At 65.3% G+C, this 22,219-nt stretch overlaps 4 protein-coding genes across 4 annotated transcripts; 3 read left to right on the forward strand and 1 right to left on the reverse strand.

Moving 5' to 3' along the window:
* Positions 1 to 700: 700 nt before the first annotated feature.
* LOC110480015 (class II histocompatibility antigen, B-L beta chain) lies at positions 701 to 4,362 on the forward strand. The gene is made up of 5 exons (XM_077788974.2): positions 701 to 829; positions 1,189 to 1,458; positions 2,614 to 2,895; positions 3,983 to 4,089; positions 4,190 to 4,362. The coding sequence occupies exons 1-5, from the start codon at positions 745 to 747 to the stop codon at positions 4,196 to 4,198; spliced, it is 753 nt and encodes a 250-aa protein (XP_077645100.1). The 5' UTR covers positions 701 to 744; the 3' UTR covers positions 4,199 to 4,362.
* A 2,693-nt stretch (positions 4,363 to 7,055) lies between these two features.
* Positions 7,056 to 10,849, forward strand: LOC110480017 (class II histocompatibility antigen, B-L beta chain). The gene is made up of 5 exons (XM_021547685.3): positions 7,056 to 7,220; positions 7,579 to 7,848; positions 9,041 to 9,322; positions 10,470 to 10,576; positions 10,677 to 10,849. The coding sequence occupies exons 1-5, from the start codon at positions 7,136 to 7,138 to the stop codon at positions 10,683 to 10,685; spliced, it is 753 nt and encodes a 250-aa protein (XP_021403360.3). The 5' UTR covers positions 7,056 to 7,135; the 3' UTR covers positions 10,686 to 10,849.
* A 2,175-nt stretch (positions 10,850 to 13,024) lies between these two features.
* Positions 13,025 to 16,709, forward strand: LOC144247659 (class II histocompatibility antigen, B-L beta chain-like). Its single transcript, XM_077788975.2, has 5 exons — positions 13,025 to 13,200; positions 13,558 to 13,827; positions 14,839 to 15,120; positions 16,331 to 16,437; positions 16,538 to 16,709. Exons 1-5 carry the CDS (start codon positions 13,116 to 13,118, stop codon positions 16,544 to 16,546), a joined length of 753 nt encoding a protein of 250 aa, XP_077645101.2. The 5' UTR covers positions 13,025 to 13,115; the 3' UTR covers positions 16,547 to 16,709.
* Positions 16,710 to 18,476: 1,767 nt separating this feature from the next.
* LOC146764228 (class II histocompatibility antigen, B-L beta chain-like) lies at positions 18,477 to 22,000 on the reverse strand. The gene is made up of 5 exons (XM_085565190.1): positions 21,872 to 22,000; positions 21,243 to 21,512; positions 19,914 to 20,195; positions 18,750 to 18,856; positions 18,477 to 18,649 (listed from the first exon to the last, which is right to left on the reverse strand). The coding sequence occupies exons 1-5, from the start codon at positions 21,954 to 21,956 to the stop codon at positions 18,641 to 18,643; spliced, it is 753 nt and encodes a 250-aa protein (XP_085421316.1). The 5' UTR covers positions 21,957 to 22,000; the 3' UTR covers positions 18,477 to 18,640.
* Positions 22,001 to 22,219: the final 219 nt, after the last annotated feature.

The following is a 22,219-nucleotide window of genomic DNA, read 5'->3' on the forward strand; positions in this document are numbered from 1 at the left end:
AAAAACCCAAAAAACCATCTGGGGGACCACGCCCTTCCCCAAAACCCCCCAAAAACCCCCCCAAAACCCCCCAAATCCCCCAAAAACCCCCCAAAACCCCCAAAAACCCCCCAAAACCCCCCAAAATGGGCTGAGACCCCTTTAACCCCTTGACTCCCACCCCCCAAGCCCGCAGCCCCAGCCCGCGGCCCCGGGAGCCCCCAGCCCCACCTGGGAGCCCCCAGAGCGCGGGCAGGCTCAGCGCCAGCAGCGGCAGCAGCCGGGGCACGCTCCGCGCTCCGGCCATGGCGCCCCGGGCTCCGCGACGCGGCCGAGGGCCGGAGCTGCTCCCGGGAAAGCGGCGCCCGACTGGGGGCACCGGGAGCGGGGCAGCGGCACCCCAAAAAGCGCCCGGCCAATGGGAGCGCGGCGCGGGCGGCGCGTCACCGGTTGCCGGGTAGAGGCTGGGGAAAAGCGCGCTCCTCAGAAAATTCCAGCCAATCGGAGCGCGGCGCGCCGATGAGTCATCGGTTGCTGGGCAGAGCGCCTGAAAATCGGGCTCCGAACGGAACCGGCCAATCGGAGCGCGGGAAAAACAGCCCGGCCAATCGTGGAGGAGCCGAAAAAAGTTGCAGCCAATCAAAGCGAAGCCGAAAACCACGGCCGACCAATCAGGGAGCGCGTCCCTAATGACCCCGCGGCGCTCCGCGCTGGTTCCCGCAGTGCAGCGCGGCTGGTCCCGGGGGTCCCGGTGCGGCGCTGGCCATGGGGCTCGGGGCGGCAGCCGGGGCCGTGCTGGTGGCACTGGTGGCGCTGGGAGCCGCCCCGGCTGCGGGCGCGGAGCTCTCGGGTGAGCGGGGAGGGGGCGGAGCGGTGGGGAGGCTGGGGAAGGGGGAAATGGGGAGGGGGCACCCCAAACCCGAGCCCGAGGGGCTGGGGATCGGGGGAGTGGTGTTAAAATGGGTGGGAAAGGGGAAAATTCGGGAGCCCCGAAGTGATTTCGGGGCGCGGCCGGAGGCGGGAGGGGAGAGGATGCGGAAGGGGAACTGGGGGAAGGGCGGCAAAGAGGAAGCGGCAGCGCGGGCAGGAGGGTCCCAGGGCGGCCGTGGGGCACAGGGGGTGCGGGGTGGGGGTGCGGGGTGGGCCCCGGGGGGCTGGGGGTGCTGGGGGTGCTGGGGGCACCCCCTGAGCTGGGTCCTGCACCCACAGGGGTGTTCCAGTTCATGTTTATCTCCGAGTGTCACTTCACGAACGGCACGGAGAAGGTGAGGTTGGTGGACAGGTACATCTACAACCGGCTGCAGTTCGTGATGTTCGACAGCGACGTGGGGGAGCACGTGGGGTTCACCCCCCTTGGGGAGAAGTGGGCCAGGGACTGGAACAGCGACCCGGAATTGATGGAGGAGAGACGAGGTGGAGTGGACACGTACTGCCGGCACAACTACCAGGTTGACGCCCCGTTCAGCGTGGAGCGCCGAGGTGAGCGCGGGGCAGAGCGTGTCCCCTCGGGCCCGGCCCTGCCAACGGCCCCGGAGCCCCTCGAAACCTCCCTGGGAATCGGCCCGGAGCCCTCAGCCCTGCCTGGGCCCATCCCCGGGGGCTCCCTGTGCCCTCCCAGTCCCTCCCAGTCCCTCCCAGTCCATTCCCAATCCATCCCCAGTCCATTCCCAATCCCTCCCAGTACATCCCAAAGCCATCCCAGTCCCTCCCAGTCCCTCCCAATCCATTCCCAGTCCCTCCCAGTCCATCCCCAGTCCCTCCCAGTCCCTCCCAATCCATCCCCAGTCCCTCCCAGTCCATTCCAGTCTATTCCCAGTCCCTCCCTTATCCCTCCCAATCCCTCCCAGACCCTCCCAATCCCTCCCACTTCATCCCAATCCATTCCCAGTCCCTCCCAGTCCATTCCAGTCCCTCCCAGTCCCTCCCAGTCCATCCCAGTCCATTCCCAGTCCCTTCCACTCCATTCCCAATCCATGCCCGGTGCATCCCAATACATTCCCAGTCTATTCACAGCCAATCCCAGTCTATTCACAGTTCCTCATCATCCAGCCCAGTCCATTCCCAGTCCCACACAATTCCAATCCCAGTCCCTGCAAATCCATTCCCAGTCCCTCCCAGTACATCCCCACTCCATTCCCAGTCCCTCCCAGTCCCTCCCACTCCCTCCCATTCCATTCCCAGTCCCTCCCAGTACATCCCCACTTCATTCCCAGTCCCTCCCAGTCCCTCCCACTCCCTCCCAGTCCCTCCCACTCCCTCCCAGTCCCTCCCAGTCCATCTCCAGTCCATTCCCAGTCCCTCCCAGTCCATTCCCAGTCCCTCCCGGTCCCCCCCCAGTCCCTCCCGGTCCCCCCCAGTCCCTCACAGTCCCTCCCAGTCCCTCGCAGTCCATCCCAGTCCCTCCCAGTCCCTCCCAGTCCATCCCAGTCCCTCCCAGTCCCTCCCAATCCCTCCCAGTCCCTCCCAGTCCCTCCTAATCCATTCCCACTCCCTCCCAGTCCATCCCAGTCAATTCCCAGTCCATCCCCAGTCCCTCCCAATCCCTCCCAGTCCCTCCCAGCCCCTCCCCACCCCTCCCCTCTCTCTCCCAGCCCCCCCAGCTGATCCCAGCCCGTCCCGCTCTCTCTCTCCCAGTGCCCCCCAGCGTGTCCATCTCGCTGGTGCCCTCGAGCTCCCAGCCCGGCCCCGGCCGCCTGCTCTGCTCCGTGCTGGATTTCTACCCTGCCCCGATCCAGGTGAGGTGGTTCCAGGGCCAGCAGGAGCTCTCGGAGCACGTGGTGGCCACCGACGTGGTCCCCAACGGGGACTGGACCTACCAGCTGCTGGTGCTGCTGGAAACCCCCCCCCGGCGCGGGCTCACCTACACCTGCCAGGTGGAGCACGGCAGCCTGGAGCAGCCCCTGAGCCGCCACTGGGGTACGGGGGAGCCGCTGGGGCCGGGCCGGAGCCACGGCCGGGGGCTGGGAGCCACGGGGAGGCAGCTGGAGAGAGCCGGCCGGCAACTGGGAGAGGGGCTGGGGGCTGGGGGAGGGCTGGCAAGGGCTTCGGGGGGCGCTGGGGAGGGGGGGGTGGGGTTGGGGGGGTGCTGGTGGGCGCTGGGAGGGGGTTTGGGGGTGCTGGGTGTGACTGGGAGGGGGTTTGGGGTCACTCTGTTTAACTGGGAATGGGTTTGGGGGTGCTGGGTGTGACTGGGAGGGGGTTTGGGGTCACTCTCTTTAACTGGGAATGGGTTTGGGGGTGCTGGGTGTGACTGGGAGGGGGTTTGGGGTCACTCTGTTTAACTGGGAATGGGATTGGGGGTGCCGGGTGTGACTGGGAGGGGGTTTGGGGTCACTCTGTTTAACTGGGAATGGGTTTGGGGGTGCCGGGTGTGACTGGGAAAGGGTTTGGGGTCACTCTGTTTAACTGGGAATGGGTTTGGGGGTGCTGGGTGTGACTGGGAGGGGGTTTGGGGTCACTCTGTTTAACTGGGAATGGGTTTGGGGGTGCTGGGTGTGACTGGGATCGAATTTGGGGAAGCTTGGATGAACTGGGAGGGATTTTCTGGGTGCTGGGATTTATTGGGAGGGGGTTTGGAGGTGCTGGTTTTAACTGGGATCGGGTTTGGGGGGGCTGGGTGTGACTGGGAGGAGGTTTGGGGGTGGTGGGATGAACTGGGAAGCATTTTCAGGGTAGTGGGAATTACTGGGAGAGAGTTTCGGAGTGCTGGGATTTCCTGGGAGGGAGTTTGGGGGTGCCGGGTGTGACTGGGAAGGATTTTTTGGGTACTGGGATTTACTGGGAGGGAGTTTGGGGGTGCCGGGTGTGGCTGGGAAGGATTTTTTGGGTGCTGGGATTTACTGGGAGGGAGTTTGGGGGTGCCGGGTGTTCCTGGCAGGGGTCGGGGGAGGTTTCGGGGGGTCCCGGCCGGGCTGGGTTCAGGGGGGCCGAGCGGGAGGGCGGCGGGAGGGGCTCGGGGTGTCCGTGCGAGGTTTTGGGGGTGCTGAGCCCCGCGCCCCCCCAGAGATGCCGCCGGACGCCGCCCGCAGCAAGATGCTGACGGGCATCGGGGGCTTCGTCCTGGGCTCGGTCTTCCTGGCGCTGGGGCTCGGCTTCTACCTGCGCAAGAAGGTCCGGGGGGGTGCCGGGGGTCGTGTCCCCCCCGGGCCGGAGCGGCCGCGCTCCCCCCGGGGCCCCCGGCCCGGGCTCACCCCCTTTTCTCTGCCCGCAGAGCTCCTGAGCCGCCGGCGGCCGCAGCCGCTCCCCGCGGCCTCGGGCCCGGCCGGGACCCCCCGCTCCGTCCCCGCGGCGATTTTGGGGGGGTCGCGTGTCCCCCCCAGCCCCGCTGGCGCTCTGCCCCCGCCCGCCCGCTCCCAGCGCTCCCAATAAAGCTTCCCAGTTGGCGCCGGGGCCGTTTCTTGGGGGGCGCTGGGGAGGGGTCTGGGGGGGCGAGGGGACGGCTGTGGGACAAGGGAGGGGGACGGAGGGATGGACGAGGAGGAGGAGGAGGAGGAAGGAGCAGGGGAACTCCCCGGAGAAGAGGAGAAGTCGGGGTGAGGAAGGACGGGGGTCACCTCTCCCATCGCAATTCGGGGGTCCCAGCTCCCTCCCGCACTGTTTGGGGGTCCCGGCCAGTCTCTCCCCGCCCTCTCCCACCCCTCTCCCTCTGCCTCCCCAGCCCCACTTCTGCCCCCCACGCTCGGCTTTGGGGGTTCCAGCCCCTCCTGCTCACTCCGGGGGTCACATCCCCCCTTTCCCTCACCCCGGGCGGCTCCTGGCTGCTGTTTTTGGGGGGAATCCCTGAGGTTTGGGGTCGCCGCTGCCCCAGAACTCTGCCAGGGTCTCCCAGCGCGGCCGGAGCCGCTCGGCCGGGGCTCCCCAAAGGCCCCAGCGAGCCCCAAGTCCCGGCCATGAGCCCCCAACTCCCTCCAAGCCAGCGTCCCCCACATCCCTTGCGAGGTCCCCCATGGCACCGGCCATGGCCGCGTCCCAAATTGTCCCTAAATGTGACTGGCCACGTCCCACATGTCACTGGCCACATCCCACATGTCACTGCCCGTGTCCCACATGTCACTGGCCGTGTCCCACATGTCACTGGCCACGTCCCACATGTCACTGGCCGTGTCCCACATGTCACTGGCCACGTCCCACATGTCACTGGCCGTGTCCCACATGTCACTGGCCATGTCCCACATGTCACTGGCCGTGTCCCACATGTCACAGGCCGTGTCCCACATGTCACTGGCCGTGTCCCACATGTCACTGCCCATGTCCCCACATGTCACTGGCCATGTCCCACATGTCACTGGCCATGTCACACATGTCCTGGCCATGTCCCACATGTCACTGGCCGTGTCTCACATGTCACTGGCCGTGTCCCACATGTCACTGTCCACGTCACACATGTCACTGGCCGTGTCCCACATGTCACTGGCCGTGTCACACATGTCACTGGCCATGTCACACATGTCCTGGCCATGTCCCACATGTCACTGGCCGTGTCTCACATGTCACTGGCCACGTCCCACATGTCACTGGCCGCGTCCCACATGTCACTGGCCGTGTCCCACATGTCACTGGGCATGTCACACATGTCACTGGCCGTGTCACACATGTCACTGGCCGTGTCCCGCATGTCACTGGCCATGTCCCACATGTCACTGCCGTGTCCCACATGTCACTGGCCGTGTCCCACATGTCACTGGCCGTGTCCCACATGTCACTGACCGTGTCACACATGTCACTGGCCATGTCCCACATGTCCTGGCCCTGTTCCGTCCCGGCTCCTCCCGTGGGACGCGACGGCCCCGGGAAAACGAGGGGGAACAACGGGGGGCGCTGGGCCCGGGGGGAGCGGGAGAAGGGACGGAGGAGGAGGAGGAGGAGGAGAAACGGGAAAGAGGAAGGAGGGAGGAAGAGGAGCAGCCGGAAAGGATGAGCCGGAGGATGAGGAGGAGCAGGAGCAGGAGGAGGAGGAGGAGGAGGAGGAGGAAGAGGAGCAGCCCCGGAACCCCGCGCTTCCCCAGCCCCCCCATAGCAGCCGCAGCCCCCCGGCCCCGGCAGCATCGCCCCCTCCCCAAATCCCGCAGCCAGCGGGGAGGGGGAGCTCGCCCCAAATCCCTCGGGGGGTCCCCGGGCCGGGATTTTCCCTTGGGGGGGTTCGCAGCTCGCAGATTCCGGGAGAGAGCCCCAAAATCTCTGCGGGTCACCGGGAGGGTTGCAGGGGTGGGGAGGGGATGCTCGGAGCCTGAGGGACCCCAGAGCTGAATTTGGGCTGAATCCTGGTGGTTTGGGGTTTTTATGGACACAAAACCCGCGGAGAGCTCCAGAGCTCGACCTGGACTGGAGGAACTTTAAGCCAGTGGCGCACAGTACTACTTAATAATATTTTAATAATCTTTAAAACTATATTTAATACGTTTAAATAATAATACAATTTAAATTTTAGAAAAACATACTCTTCTATTGCAGTATGTATAATTTTAGTATTATTATATATTATTAGTATAAAATTCAATTAATTATTTCTAATACAAAGATGTTATATAAAAATGCCATTGTAATCTAATTTATATAATTTTACAATCATTCCATTAAGAATTTAAGCTTTTCTTGACCGCTAGTTCGGCAAATTTTGTTCCAAATGTGGAGGGGGACAAAGGGATCGGATCAGGAAATTCTGTCCGATCGCAGCGCCCCAAAAATTGGGGTGAAACGCGCAAAGAACGGCTCTGATTGGCTGTCCCGGCACATCCCGCCCCCCATCCCCGCCCCCGCCCCAAGGCTCCCCCTGCCCAAAAACCCACCCGGGGCTGCGGCGGCCCGAAACCCCTCAGCCAATCAGAGCGCGGGCAGGACGCGCCGCAGCCAATGGGAGCGCGGGGCGTTCATTGCCTCACCGGTTGCCGGGTAGAGCCTTCGAAAAGCGAGCGCCCTGAGAAATTCCAGCCAATCAGAGCGGGAGTTGTTGATGAGTCATCGGTTGCTGGGCAGAGCGTCTGAAAATCGGGCTGCGAACGGAACCGGCCAATCGGAGCGGGCGAAAAACTCCTCGGTGCGTTACAAAGGACCCAAAAAACGGCGCAGCCAATCAACGCTCAGCCAAAAACCACGCCCCACCAATCAGGGAGCGCGCCCCTAAAGCTGCGGGGCCGGTGGTCCCGGCGCGGCGCTGGCCATGGGGCTCGGGGCGGCAGCCGGGGCCGTGCTGGTGGCACTGGTGGCGCTGGGAGCCGCCCCGGCTGCGGGCGCGGAGCTCTCGGGTGAGCGGGCAGGGGGCGGAGCGGTGGGGAGGCTGGGGAAGGGGGAAATGGGGAGGGGGCACCCCAAACCCGAGCCCGAGGGGCTGGGGATGGGGGGAGTGGTGTTAAAATGGGTGGGAAAGGGGAAAATTCGGGAGCCCCGAAGTGATTTCGGGGCGCGGCCGGAGGCGGGAGGGGAGAGGATGCGGAAGGGGAACTGGGGAAGGGGACAAAGAGGAAGCGGCAGCGCGGGCAGGAGGGTCCCAGGGCGGCCGTGGGGCACAGGGGGTGCGGGGTGGGGGTGCGGGGTGGGCCCCGGGGGGCTGGGGGGGCTGGGGGGAGCTGGGGGCACCCCCTGAGATGGCTCCTGCACTCACAGGGGTGTTCCAGTACATGGGAAAGCTCGAGTGTCACTTCACGAACGGCACGGAGAAGGTGAGGTTGGTGGACAGGTACATCTACAACCGGCAGCAGTTCGTGATGTTCGACAGCGACGTGGGGGAGTTCGTGGGGTTCAACCCCCTTGGGGAGAAGAATGCCAAGCACTGGAATAGCAACCCGGAAAGGATGGAGTACAAACGGGGTCTAGTGGACACGTACTGCCGGCACAACTACCGGATTGTCACCCCGTTCAGCGTGGAGCGCCGAGGTGAGCGCGGGGCAGAGCGTGTCCCCTCGGGCCCGGCCCTGCCAACGGCCCCGGAGCCCCTCGAAACCTCCCTGGGAATCGGCCCGGAGCCCTCAGCCCTCCCTGGGCCCATCCCCGGGGGCTCCCAGTCCCTCCCAGTCCATCCCAGTCCATCCCAGTCCCTGCTTTTCCAACCCAGTCCATTCCAAATGCTCTCAGACCATTTCCAGTCCCTCCCAGTACATCCCAGTGCATTCCCAACTCATTCCGAGGCCCTCACAATCCATCCCAGTCCCTCCCAGTCCATCCTAAATTGGTCCCAGTCCATTCCCACTCCCTCCCAGTCCCCCCCAGTCCCCCCCAGTCCCCTCCCAGTCCCTCCCAGTCCCTCCCAGTCCCCTCCCAGTCCCTCCCAGTCCCTCCCAGTTCCCTCCCAGTCCCTCCCAGTCCCTCCCAGTCCCCCCCAGTCCCTCCCAGTCCCTCCCAGTCCATCCCAGTCCACTGCCTGACCCTCCTTTTCCAACCCAGTCCATTCGCAATAACATCCAGTGTATTCCCAGTCCCTCCCAGTCTCTCCCAGACTCTCCGAGTCGATTTCCAGTCCCTCCCAGTTGATCCCAATCTCTCCCAGTCCCTCCCAGTCCACCCCAGTCCCTCCCACTACATTCCCAGTTCCTCCCAGTCTCTCCCAGTCCATTCCCACTCCCTCCCAGTCCATTACCAGTCCCTCACAATCCATTCCCAGTCCCTCTCAGTCCATGCCAAATCCCTTCCTAATCCCTCCCAGTCCCTCCCAGTCCATTCCCAGTCCATCCCAGTCCATTCCCAGACCCTCCCAATCCCTCCCAATCCATTCCCAGTCCATTCTCACTCCCTCCCGGTCCATCCCCAGTCCCCCCCAGTCCCCCCCAGTCCCTCCCAGTCCATTCCCAGTCCATCCCAGTCCATTCCAGTCGCTCCCATTCCATCCCCAGTCCATCCCCAGTCCCTCCCAGTCCCCCCCAGTCCCTCCCACTACATTCCCAGTTCCTCCCAGTCCCTCCCAGTCCATCCCCAGTCCCTCCCAGTCCCTCCCAGTCCCTCCCAATCCCTCCCAGTCCATTCCAAATCCCTCCCAGTCCCCCCCAGTCCCTCCCAGCCCCTCCCCACCCCTCCCCTCTCTCTCCCAGCGCCCCCCAGCTGATCCCAGCCCGTCCCGCTCTCTCTCTCCCAGTGCCCCCCAGCGTGTCCATCTCGCTGGTGCCCTCGAGCTCCCAGCCCGGCCCCGGCCGCCTGCTCTGCTCCGTGCTGGATTTCTACCCTGCCCCGATCCAGGTGAGGTGGTTCCAGGGCCAGCAGGAGCTCTCGGAGCACGTGGTGGCCACCGACGTGGTCCCCAACGGGGACTGGACCTACCAGCTGCTGGTGCTGCTGGAAACCCCCCCCCGGCGCGGGCTCACCTACACCTGCCAGGTGGAGCACGGCAGCCTGGAGCAGCCCCTGAGCCGCCACTGGGGTACGGGGGAGCCGCTGGGGCCGGGCCGGAGCCACGGCCGGGGGCTGGGAGCCACTGGGAGGCAGCTGGAGAGAGCCGGCCGGCAACTGGGAGAGGGGCTGGGGGCTGGGGGAGGGCTGGCAAGGGCCTCGGGGGGCGCTGGGGAGGGGGGGGTGGGGTTGGGGGGGTGCTGGTGGGCGCTGGGAGGGGGTTTGGGGGTGCTGGGTGTGACTGGGAGGGGGTTTGGGGTCACTCTGTTTAACTGGGAATGGGTTTGGGGGTGCTGGGTGTGACTGGGAAAGGGTTTGGGGTCACTCTGTTTAACTGGGAATGGGTTTGGGGGTGCTGGGTGTGACTGGGAAAGGGTTTGGGGTCACTCTGTTTAACTGGGAATGGGTTTGGGGGTGCCGGGTGTGACTGGGAAAGGGTTTGGGGTCACTCTGTTTAACTGGGAATGGGTTTGGGGGTGCTGGGTGTGACTGGGATCGAATTTGGGGAAGCTTGGATGAACTGGGAGGGATTTTCTGGGTGCTGGGATTTATTGGGAGGGGGTTTGGAGGTGCTGGTTTTAACTGGGATCGGGTTTGGGGGGGCTGGGTGTGACTGGGAGGAGGTTTGGGGGTGGTGGGATGAACTGGGAAGCATTTTCAGGGTAGTGGGAATTACTGGGAGAGAGTTTCGGAGTGCTGGGATTTCCTGGGAGGGAGTTTGGGGGTGCCGGTTGTGGCTGGGAAGGATTTTTTGGGTACTGGGATTTACTGGGAGGGAGTTTGGGGTGCCGGGTGTGACTGGGAAGGATTTTTTGGGTACTGGGATTTACTGGGAGGGGGTTTGGGGGTGCCGGGTGTGGCTGGGAAGGATTTTTTGGGTACTGGGATTTACTGGGAGGGGGTTTGGGGGTGCCGGGTGTGGCTGGGAAGGATTTTTTGGGTGCTGGGATTTACCGGGAGGGAGTTTGGGGTGCCGGGTGTGGCTGGGAAGGATTTTTTGGGTGCTGGGATTTACTGGGAGGGGGTTTGGGGGTGCCGGGTGTTCCTGGCAGGGGTCGGGGGAGGTTTCGGGGGGTCCCGGCCGGGCTGGGTTCAGGGGGGCCGAGCGGGAGGGCGGCGGGAGGGGCTCGGGGTGTCCGTGCGAGGTTTTGGGGGTGCTGAGCCCCGCGCCCCCCCAGAGATGCCGCCGGACGCCGCCCGCAGCAAGATGCTGACGGGCATCGGGGGCTTCGTCCTGGGCTCGGTCTTCCTGGCGCTGGGGCTCGGCTTCTACCTGCGCAAGAAGGTCCGGGGGGGTGCCGGGGGTCGTGTCCCCCCCGGGCCGGAGCGGCCGCGCTCCCCCCGGGGCCCCCGGCCCGGGCTCACCCCCTTTTCTCTGCCCGCAGAGCTCCTGAGCCGCCGGCGGCCGCAGCCGCTCCCCGCGGCCTCGGGCCCGGCCGGGACCCCCCGCTCCGTCCCCGCGGCGATTTTGGGGGGGTCGCGTGTCCCCCCCAGCCCCGCTGGCGCTCTGCCCCCGCCCGCCCGCTCCCAGCGCTCCCAATAAAGCTTCCCAGTTGGCGCCGGGGCCGTTTCTTGGGGGGCGCTGGGGAGGGGTCCGGGGGGGCGAGGGGACGGCTGTGGGACAAGGGAGGGGGACGGAGGGATGGACGAGGAGGAGGAGGAGGAGGAAGGAGCAGGGGAACTCCCCGGAGAGGAGGAGAAGTCGGGGTGAGGAAGGATGGGGGTCGCCTCTCCCATCGCAATTCGGGGGTCCCAGCTCCCTCCCGCACTGTTTGGGGGTCCCGGCCAGTCTCTCCCCGCCCTCTCCCACCCCTCTCCCTCTGCCTCCCCAGCCCCACTTCTGCCCCCCACGCTCGGCTTTGGGGGTTCCAGCCCCTCCTGCTCACGCCGGGGGTCACATCCCCCCTTTCCCTCACCCCGGGCGGCTCCTGGCTGCTGTTTTTGGGGGGGAATCCCTGAGGTTTGGGGTCGCCGCTGCCCCAGAACTCTGCCAGGGTCTCCCAGCGCGGCCGGAGCCGCTCGGCCGGGGCTCCCCAAAGGCCCCAGCGAGCCCCAAGTCCCGGCCATGAGCCCCCAACTCCCTCCAAGCCAGCGTCCCCCACATCCCTTGCGAGGTCCCCCATGGCACCGGCCATGGCCGCGTCCCAAATTGTCCCTAAATGTCACTGGCCACGTCCCACATGTCACAGGCCATGTCCCACATGTCACAGGCCATGTCCCACATGTCACTGGCCATGTCCCACATGTCACTGCCCATGTCCCACATGTCACAGGCCGTGTCCCACAGGTCACAGGTCATGTCACACATGTCACTGGCCGTGTCCCACATGTCACTGGCCGTGTCACACATGTCACTGGCCGTGTCCCACATGTCACTGCCCATGTCCCACATGTCCTGGCCATGTCCCACATGTCCTGGCCCTGTTCCGTCCCGGCTCCTCCCGTGGGACGCGACGGCCCCGGGAAAACGAGGGGGAACAACGGGGGGCGCTGGGGCCGGGGGGAGCGGGAGAAGGGACGGAGGAGGAGGAGGAGGAGGAGAAACGGGAAAGAGGAAGGAGGGAGGAAGAGGAGCAGCCGGAGAGGATGAGCCGGAGGATGAGCAGGAGCAGGAGGAGGAGGAGGAGGAGCAGGAGGAGGAAGAGGAGCAGCCCCGGAACCCCGCGCTTCCCCAGCCCCCCCATAGCAGCCGCAGCCCCCGGCCCCGGCAGCATCGCCCCCTCCCCAAATCCCGCAGCCAGCGGGGAGGGGGAGCTCGCCCCAAATCCCTCGGGGGGTCCCCGGGCCGGGATTTTCCCTTGGGGGGGTTCGCAGCTCGCAGATTCCGGGAGAGAGCCCCAAAATCTCTGGGGGTCACCGGGAGGGTTCCAGGGGTGGGGGGGGGATGCTCGGAGCCTGAGGGACCCCAGAGCTGAATTTGGGCTGAATCCTGGTGGTTTGGGGTTTTTATGGACACAAAACCCGCGGAGAGCTCCAGAGCTGGACCTGGGATGGAGGATATAATAACCTGGGGCGCTCAACCCTAGTTAATAATATTTTAATAATTTTTAAAAATATATTTAATACGTTTTAAAAATAATACATGTAAAATTTTGAACACCGTAATATTTTATTATAGTATGTATAAATTTGGTATAATTATATATTAACAGTATAATATTATATTAATAATTTCTAATAAGATGTTGTTATATAAAAATGCCATTGTAATTTAATTAATATAATTTTACAATCATTCCATTAAGAGTTTAAGCTTTTGTTGACCGCTAGTTCGGCAAATTTTGTTCCAAATGTGGAGCGGGACGAAGGGATCGGATCAGGAAATTCTGTCCGATCGCAGCGCCCCAAAAATTGGGGTGAAACGCGCAAAGAACGGCTCTGATTGGCTGTCCCGGCACATCCCGCCCCCCATCCCCGCCCCCGCCCCAAGGCTCCCCCTGCCCAAAAACCCACCCGGGGCTGCGGCGGCCCGAAACCCCTCAGCCAATCAGAGCGCGGGCAGGACGCGCCGCAGCCAATGGGAGCGCGGGGCGTTTATTGCCTCACCGGTTGCCGGGTAGAGCCTCCGAAAAGCGAGCGCCCTAAGAAATTCCAGCCAATCAGAGCGGGAGTTGTTGATGAGTCATCGGTTGCTGGGCAGAGCGTCTGAAAATCGGGCTCCGAACGGAACCGGCCAATCGGAGCGGGCGAAAAACTCCTCGGTGCGTTACAAAGGACCCAAAAAACGGCGCAGCCAATCAACGCTCAGCCAAAAACCACGCCCCACCAATCAGGGAGCGCGCCCCTAAAGCTGCGGGGCCGGTGGTCCCGGCGCGGCGCTGGCCATGGGGCTCGGGGCGGCAGCCGGGGCCGTGCTGGTGGCACTGGTGGCGCTGGGAGCCGCCCCGGCTGCGGGCGCGGAGCTCTCGGGTGAGCGGGGAGGGGGCGGAGCGGTGGGCAGGGTGGGGAAGGGGGAAATGGGGAGGGGGCACCCCAAACCCGAGCCCGAGGGGCTGGGGATGGGGGAGTGGTGTTAAAATGGGTGGGAAAGGGGAAAATTCGGGAGCCCCGAAGTGATTTCGGGGCGCGGCCGGAGGCGGGAGGGGAGAGGATGCGGAAGGGGAACTGGGGAAGGGGACAAAGAGGAAGCGGCAGCGCGGGCAGGAGGGTCCCAGGGCGGCCGTGGGGCACAGGGGGTGCGGGGTGGGGGTGCGGGGTGGGCCCCGGGGGGCTGGGGGTGCTGGGGGGAGCTGGGGGCACCCCCTGAGATGGCTCCTGCACCCACAGAGGTGTTCCAGTACATGGGAAAGCTCGAGTGTCACTTCACGAACGGCACGGAGAAGGTGAGGTTCGTGGACAGGTACATCTACAACCGGGAGCAGTTCGTGATGTTCGACAGCGACGTGGGGGAGTTCGTGGGGTTCAACCCCCTTGGGGAGAAGAATGCCAGGCACTGGAATAGCAACCCGGAAAGGATGGAGTACAAACGGGGTCTAGTGGACACGTACTGCCGGCACAACTACCGGATTGTCACCCCGTTCAGCGTGGAGCGCCGAGGTGAGCGCGGGGCAGAGCGTGTCCCCTCGGGCCCGGCCCTGCCAACGGCCCCGGAGCCCCTCGAAACCTCCCTGGGAATCGGCCCGGAGCCCTCAGCCCTCCCTGGGCCCATCCCCGGGGGCTCCCTGTGCCCTCCCACTCCATCCCACTCTATTCCCAGTTCATTCCAGTCCATTCTCCTTCCCACCCAACCCATCCTAGTTAATCCCTAACTCATCCCGAGTCCCTCACAACCCATCCCAGTCTGTCCCAGTCCATTCCCAGTCCCTCCCAGTCCATCCCAGTTCCCTCCCAGTCCCTCCCAGTCCCTCCCAGTCCCCTCCCAGTCCCTCCCAGTCCCTCCCAGTTCCCTCCCAGTCCCTCCCAGTCCCTCCCAGTCCCCCCCAGTCCCTCCCCAGTCCCTCCCAGTCCATCCCAGTCCACTGCCTGACCCTCCTTTTCCAACCCAGTCCATTCGCAATAACATCCAGTGTATTCCCAGTCCCTCCCAGTCTCTCCCAGACTCTCCGAGTCGATTTCCAGTCCCTCCCAGTTGATCCCAATCTCTCCCAGTCCCTCCCAGTCCACCCCAGTCCCTCCCACTACATTCCCAGTTCCTCCCAGTCTCTCCCAGTCCATTCCCACTCCCTCCCAGTCCATTACCAGTCCCTCACAATCCATTCCCAGTCCCTCTCAGTCCATGCCAAATCCCTTCCTAATCCCTCCCAGTCCCTCCCAGTCCATTCCCAGTCCATCCCAGTCCATTCCCAGACCCTCCCAATCCCTCCCAATCCATTCCCAGTCCATTCTCACTCCCTCCCGGTCCATCCCCAGTCCCCCCCAGTCCCCCCCAGTCCCTCCCAGTCCATTCCCAGTCCATCCCAGTCCATTCCAGTCGCTCCCATTCCATCCCCAGTCCATCCCCAGTCCCTCCCAGTCCCCCCCAGTCCCCCCCAGCCCCTCCCCACCCCTCCCCTCTCTCTCCCAGCCCCCCCAGCTGATCCCAGCCCGTCCCCGCTCTCTCTCTCCCAGTGCCCCCCAGCGTGTCCATCTCGCTGGTGCCCTCGAGCTCCCAGCCCGGCCCCGGCCGCCTGCTCTGCTCCGTGCTGGATTTCTACCCTGCCCCGATCCAGGTGAGGTGGTTCCAGGGCCAGCAGGAGCTCTCGGAGCACGTGGTGGCCACCGACGTGGTCCCCAACGGGGACTGGACCTACCAGCTGCTGGTGCTGCTGGAAACCCCCCCCCGGCGCGGGCTCACCTACACCTGCCAGGTGGAGCACGGCAGCCTGGAGCAGCCCCTGAGCCGCCACTGGGGTACGGGGGAGCCGCTGGGGCCGGGCCGGAGCCACGGCCGGGGGCTGGGAGCCACGGGGAGGCAGCTGGAGAGAGCCGGCCGGCAACTGGGAGAGGGGCTGGGGGCTGCGGGAGGGCTGGCAAGGGCCTCGGGGGGCGCTGGGGAGGGGGGGGTGGGGTTGGGGGGGTGCTGGTGGGCGCTGGGAGGGGGTTTGGGGGTGCTGGGTGTGACTGGGAGGGGGTTTGGGGTCACTCTGTTTAACTGGGAATGGGTTTGGGGGTGCTGGGTGTGACTGGGAAAGGGTTTGGGGTCACTCTGTTTAACTGGGAATGGGTTTGGGGGTGCTGGGTGTGACTGGGAAAGGGTTTGGGGTCACTCTGTTTAACTGGGAATGGGTTTGGGGGTGCCGGGTGTGACTGGGAGGGGGTTTGGGGTCACTCTGTTTAACTGGGAAAGGGTTTGGGGGTGCCGGGTGTGACTGGGATCGAATTTGGGTGTGCGGGGTCCGACTGGGAGGGATTTTCTGGGTGCTGGGATTTACTGGGAGGGAGTTTGGGAGTGATGGTTTTAACTGGAATCGGGTTTGGGGGTGCTGGTGTGACTGGGAGGGAGTTTGATGGTGCTGGGATTTACTGGGAGGGAGTTTGGGGGTGCTGGGTGTGACTGGGAAGGATTTTTTGGGTACTGGGATTTACTGGGAGGGAGTTTGGGGGTGCTGGGTGTGACTGGGAAGGATTTTTTGGGTACTGGGATTTACTGGGAGGGGGTTTGGGGATGTTGGGTGTGACTGGGAGGGAGTTTGGCGATGCTGGGATTTACTGGGAGGGGTTTTGGGGGTGCCGGGTGTGACTGGGAGGGATTTTTTGGGTACTGGGATTTACTGGGAGGGAGTTTGGGGGTGCCGGGTGTGGCTGGGAAGGATTTTTGGGTACTGGGATTTACTGGGAGGGAGTTTGGGGGTACCGGGTGTGGCTGGGAGGGATTTTTTGGGTTCTGGGATTTACTGGGAGGGAGTTTGGGGGTGCCGGGTGTGACTGGGAAGGATTTTTTGGGTACTGGGATTTACTGGGAGGGGGTTTGGGGGTGCCGGGTGTTCCTGGCAGGGGTCGGGGGGAGGTTTCGGGGGGTCCCGGCCGGGCTGGGTTCAGGGGGGCCGAGCGGGAGGGCGGCGGGAGGGGCTCGGGGTGTCCGTGCGAGGTTTTGGGGGTGCTGAGCCCCGCGCCCCCCCAGAGATGCCGCCGGACGCCGCCCGCAGCAAGATGCTGACGGGCATCGGGGGCTTCGTCCTGGGCTCGGTCTTCCTGGCGCTGGGGCTCGGCTTCTACCTGCGCAAGAAGGTCCGGGGGGGTGCCGGGGGTCGTGTCCCCCCCGGGCCGGAGCGGCCGCGCTCCCCCCGGGGCCCCCGGCCCGGGCTCACCCCCTTTTCTCTGCCCGCAGAGCTCCTGAGCCGCCGGCGGCCGCAGCCGCTCCCCGCGGCCTCGGGCCCGGCCGGGACCCCCCGCTCCGTCCCCGCGGCGATTTTGGGGGGGTCGCGTGTCCCCCCAGCCCCGCTGGCGCTCTGCCCCCGCCCGCCCGCTCCCAGCGCTCCCAATAAAGCTTCCCAGTTGGCGCCGGGGCCGTTTCTTGGGGGGCGCTGGGGAGGGGTCTGGGGGGGCGAGGGGACGGCTGTGGGACAAGGGAGGGGGACGGAGGGATGGACGAGGAGGAGGAGGAGGAGGAGGAGGAGGAGGCGGGATGAGGAAGGCGGAGCTGCGGGAGGGACGATGAATCCCAGCGAGGACGGGCGGGATCAGGGGTGGGAGGGATGAGGAAGAGGAGCAGGAAGCCGAGCGGGGCTCCCCCGGCCTTCATCCCGGTGTCCGCGGGGAGCCAGGAAGGGTCGGAGTCCCCAGCCCGGTGTGTCCCCAGCCCGGATCACCGGGCTCGGCCCGCCGGGGCTCAGCGGGGATCGCAGGCGCGGATCCCCGCACGGGGCACGGAGCTGGGGCAGCGCTCGGAGCCCTTCCCGCACTCGGGGCTGGGCGGGGTCCGCGGGCAGCGAACCCTTCCTCCTCCTCCTCCTTTTTCTCCTCCTCCTCTTTTTCCTCCTCCATCCCTTCTCCCGCTCCCCTCAGCTCCATCTCCCACCCTTGCCGCCCGCGTTTTCCCGAAGATTTCGCGTCCCGCGGGAGGAATCGGGATGGAGCCGGGATAGAAGCGAGAGTGACCCGGGAAAGAGCCGGAATGGGACCGGGATGGGGCCGGGATGGAACCGGGATAGAACCGGGATGGGGCAGGGATGGGGCAGGGATGGAACCGGGATAGAAACGGGATGGAGCCGGGATGGGGCAGGGATGGAACCGGGATGGGGCAAGGATGGAGCCGGGATGGAGCCGGGATGGGGCAGGGATGGAACCGGGATAGAAACGGGATGGGGCAGGGATGGAACCGAGATGGGGCAAGGATGGAGCCGGGATGGGGCAGGGATGGAACCGGGATAGAAACGGGATGGAGCCGGGGATGGGACTGGGATGGAGCCGGGATGGAGCCGGGGATGGAACCGGGAATGGAACCCGGAAAAAGCCGAGGATGGAGACGGGGATGATGCCGGGATTGAACCGGGATGGAGCCAGGAGGGAACCGGGATGGAATTGGGATGGGGCTGGATGGGACCTGGATGGGGCCGAGATGGAACCGGGATTGGACCGGGATGGGGCCGGGATGGAACCGGGATGGGACCGGGATGGAACCGGGATGGAGCCGGGATGGAACCGGGATAGAACCAGGATGGGACCGGGATAGAACTGGGATGGGGCCGAGATGGAACCGGGATAGAACCGGGATGGGACCGGGATGGAGCCGGGATGGAACTGGGATAGAACCGGGATGGAGCCGGGGATGGAACCGGGATGGGGCCGAGATGGAGCCGGGATGGAACTGGGATAGAACCGGGATGGAGCCGGGGATGGAACCGGGATGGGGCCGAGATGGAGCCGGGATGGGACCGGGATGGAGCCGGGAATGGAACCGGGAAAAAACCGAGGATGGAATCGGGATGGAGACGGGGATGGAGCCGGGATGGGGCTGGGATGGGGCCGAGATGGAACCGGGATGGGGCCGGGCCAGCTCGGGCCTGGGCAGCTCAAGGCTCTGGGCCCGGCCTGCGCCCCCTCCCCAAATTTCCCATGTGCAGTTTCGGGGGTTCCCGGCGCTTTTTGGGGCTCCGCGGGTGCCGCGCTGGGGTTTGGGTGCCTCTCAACGAGGGTCCGGAGCGGGGGGACAAGGGGGGGACACACGGGGGTCCCAAATCCCGATCAATCCCGGGACCGGATCGATTCCCCCCAAATCACAGCCCCCCCAGACCCCTCCCCAGCGCCCCCCAAGAAACGGCCCCGGCGCCAACTGGGAAGCTTTATTGGGAGCGCTGGGAGCGGGCGGGCGGGGGCAGAGCGCCAGCGGGGCTGGGGGGGACACGCGACCCCCCCAAAATCGCCGCGGGGACGGAGCGGGGGGTCCCGGCCGGGCCCGAGGCCGCGGGGAGCGGCTGCGGCCGCCGGCGGCTCAGGAGCTCTGCGGGCAGAGAAAAGGGGGTGAGCCCGGGCCGGGGGCCCCGGGGGGAGCGCGGCCGCTCCGGCCCGGGGGGGACACGACCCCCGGCACCCCCCCGGACCTTCTTGCGCAGGTAGAAGCCGAGCCCCAGCGCCAGGAAGACCGAGCCCAGGACGAAGCCCCCGATGCCCGTCAGCATCTTGCTGCGGGCGGCGTCCGGCGGCATCTCTGGGGGGGCGCGGGGCTCAGCACCCCCAAAACCTCGCACGGACACCCCGAGCCCCTCCCGCCGCCCTCCCGCTCGGCCCCCCTGAACCCAGCCCGGCCGGGACCCCCCGAAACCTCCCCCCGACCCCTGCCAGGAACACCCGGCACCCCAAACCCCCTCCCAGTAAATCCCAGTACCCAAAAAATCCTTCCCAGCCACACCCGGCACCCCCAAACTCCCTCCCAGTAAATCCCAGTACCCAAAAAATCCCTCCCAGTCACACCCAGCACCCCCAAACCCATTCCCAGTTAAACAGAGTGACCCCAAACCCCCTCCCAGTCACACCCAGCACCCCCAAACCCATTCCCAGCTAAACAGAGTGACCCCAAACCCCCTCCCAGTCACACCCAACACCCCCAAACCCATTCCCAGTTAAACAGAGTGACCCCAAACCCTTTCCCAGTCACACCCAACACCCCCAAACCCATTCCCAGTTAAAGAGAGTGACCCCAAACCCTTTCCCAGTCACACCCAGCACCCCCAAACCCATTCCCAGTTAAACAGAGTGACCCCAAACCCTTTCCCAGTCACACCCAGCACCCCCAAACTTCCTCATAGTGCCCACCAGGACCCCCAAACTCCCTCCCAGTGACACTCAGAAACCCTAAACACGCTCCCAGTAAATCCCAGCACCAATTAAATCCCTCCCAGTCGGACCCAGCACCCCCAAATTCCATCCCAGTCACACCCAGCACCCCCAATCCCATTCCCAGTTAAAGAGAGTGACCCCAAACCCTTTCCCAGTCACACCCAGCACCCCCAAACCCATTCCCAGTTAAACAGAGTGACCCCAAACCCCCTCCCAGTCACACCCAGCACCCCCAAACCCCCTCCCAGCGCCCACCAGCACCCCCCCAACCCCACCCCCCCCTTCCCCAGCGCCCCCCGAAGCCCTTGCCAGCCCTCCCCCAGCCCCCAACCCCTCTCCCAGTTGCCGGCCGGCTCTCTCCAGCTGCCTCCCAGTGGCTCCCAGCCCCCGGCCGTGGCTCCGGCCCGGCCCCAGCGGCTCCCCCGTACCCCAGTGGCGGCTCAGGGGCTGCTCCAGGCTGCCGTGCTCCACCTGGCAGGTGTAGGTGAGCCCGCGCCGGGGGGGGGTTTCCAGCAGCACCAGCAGCTGGTAGGTCCAGTCCCCGTTGGGGACCACGTCGGTGGCCACCACGTGCTCCGAGAGCTCCTGCTGGCCCTGGAACCACCTCACCTGGATCGGGGCAGGGTAGAAATCCAGCACGGAGCAGAGCAGGCGGCCGGGGCCGGGCTGGGAGCTCGAGGGCACCAGCGAGATGGACACGCTGGGGGGCACTGGGAGAGAGAGAGCGGGACGGGCTGGGATCAGCTGGGGGGCGCTGGGAGAGAGAGGGGAGGGGTGGGGAGGGGCTGGGGGGGACTGGGGGGGACTGGGAGGGACTGGGAGAGACTGGGAATGGACTTGGAGAGACTGGAAATGGACTGGGAATGGAGTGGGAGGGACTGGGAGGGATTGGGAATGGAATGGGAGGGACTGGGAGGGATTGGGAATGGAATGGGAGGGACTGGGAGGGACTGGGGATGGACTGGGAATAGACTGGGAGGGACTGAGGATGGACTGGGAGGGACTGGGAGGGACTGGGGGGGACTGGGAATGGACTGGGAGGGAACTGAGAAGGAACTGGGAGGGACTGGGAGGGGACTGGGAGGGACTGGGAGGGAACTGGGGGGGACTGGGAGGGAACTGAGAAGGAACTGGGAGGAAACTGGGAGGGACTGGGAATGGATTGGGAGTGAACTGGGAGAACTGGGAGAGACTGGGAGGGGACTGGGAATGGATTGGGAGAGAACTGGGAGAACTGAGAGGGAACTGGGAGGAACTGGGATGGACTGGGAGGGACTGGGAGGGAACTGGGGGTGACTGGGAGGGACTGGGAGGGACTGGGAGGGACTGGAATGGACTGGGAGGGACTGGGAATGGACTGGGATGAAGTGGGAGGGACTGGGCTGGAAAATGAGGAACTGTGAATAGACTGGGATTAGCTGGGAATGGACTGGGAATGCATTGGGATGCACCGGGCATGGACTGGGATTGATGGGGAGGAACTGGGAATGGACTGGGGTAGACTGGGAGGGACAGAGCATGGACTGGGAATGAAGTGGGAATTGAGCGGGAATGGAGTGGGAGAGACTGGGCTGGACTCGGAATGGACTGGGAAAGGACTGGGAGGGACTGGGAAAGGACTGGGAGGGACTGGGAAGAACCAGGGATGGGCCCAGGGAGGGCTGAGGGCTCCGGGCCGATTCCCAGGGAGGTTTCGAGGGGCTCCGGGGCCGTTGGCAGGGCCGGGCCCGAGGGGACACGCTCTGCCCCGCGCTCACCTCGGCGCTCCACGCTGAACGGGGTGACAATCCGGTAGTTGTGCCGGCAGTACGTGTCCACCTCACCCCGTTTGTACTCCATCCTTTCCGGGTCGCTGTTCAAGCGCTTGGCATTCTTCTCCCCATAGGGGTTGAACCCCACGTACTCCCCCACGTCGCTGTCGAACATCAGGTACTGCTCCCGGTTGTAGATGTACCGCTCCACGAACCTCACCTTCTCCGTGCCGTTCGTGAAGTAGCACTCGGACGTTCCCAGCTCCTGGAACACCCCTGTGGGTGCAGGACCCATCTCAGGGGGTGCCCCCAGCTCCCCCCAGCACCCGCAGCCCCCCGGGGCCCACCCCGCACCCCCACCCCGCACCCCCTGTGCCCCACGGCCGCCCTGGGACCCTCCTGCCCGCGCTGCCGCTTCCTCTTTGCCGCCCTTCCCGCAGTTCCCCTTCCGCATCCTCTCCCCTCCCGCCTCCGGCCGCGCCCCGAAATCACTTCGGGGCTCCCGAATTTTCCCCTTTCCCACCCATTTTAACCCCACTCCCCCATCCCCAGCCCCTCGGGCTCGGGTTTGGGGTGCCCCCTCCCCATTTCCCCCTTCCCCAGCCTCCCCACCGCTCCGCCCCCTGCCCGCTCACCCGAGAGCTCCGCGCCCGCAGCCGGGGCGGCTCCCAGCGCCACCAGTGCCACCAGCACGGCCCCGGCTGCCGCCCCGAGCCCCATGGCCAGCGCCGCGCCGGGACCACCGGGACCAGCCGCGCTGCACTGCGGGAACCAGCGCGGAGCGCCGCGGGGTCATTAGGGACGCGCTCCCTGATTGGTCGGCCGTGGTTTTCGGCTGAGCTTTGATTGGCTGCAGCCTTTTTCGGCTCCTCCACGATTGGCCGGGCTGTTTTTCCCGCGCTCCGATTGGCCGGTTCCGTTCGGAGCCCGATTTTCAGGCGCTCTGCCCAGCAACCGATGACTCATCGTCGCGCCGCGCTCCG

This window comes from Lonchura striata, chromosome 35 (genome assembly GCF_050655825.1).
Source record: "Lonchura striata isolate lonStrDom1 chromosome 35, ASM5065582v1, whole genome shotgun sequence".
NCBI lineage: Eukaryota > Metazoa > Chordata > Aves > Passeriformes > Estrildidae > Lonchura > Lonchura striata.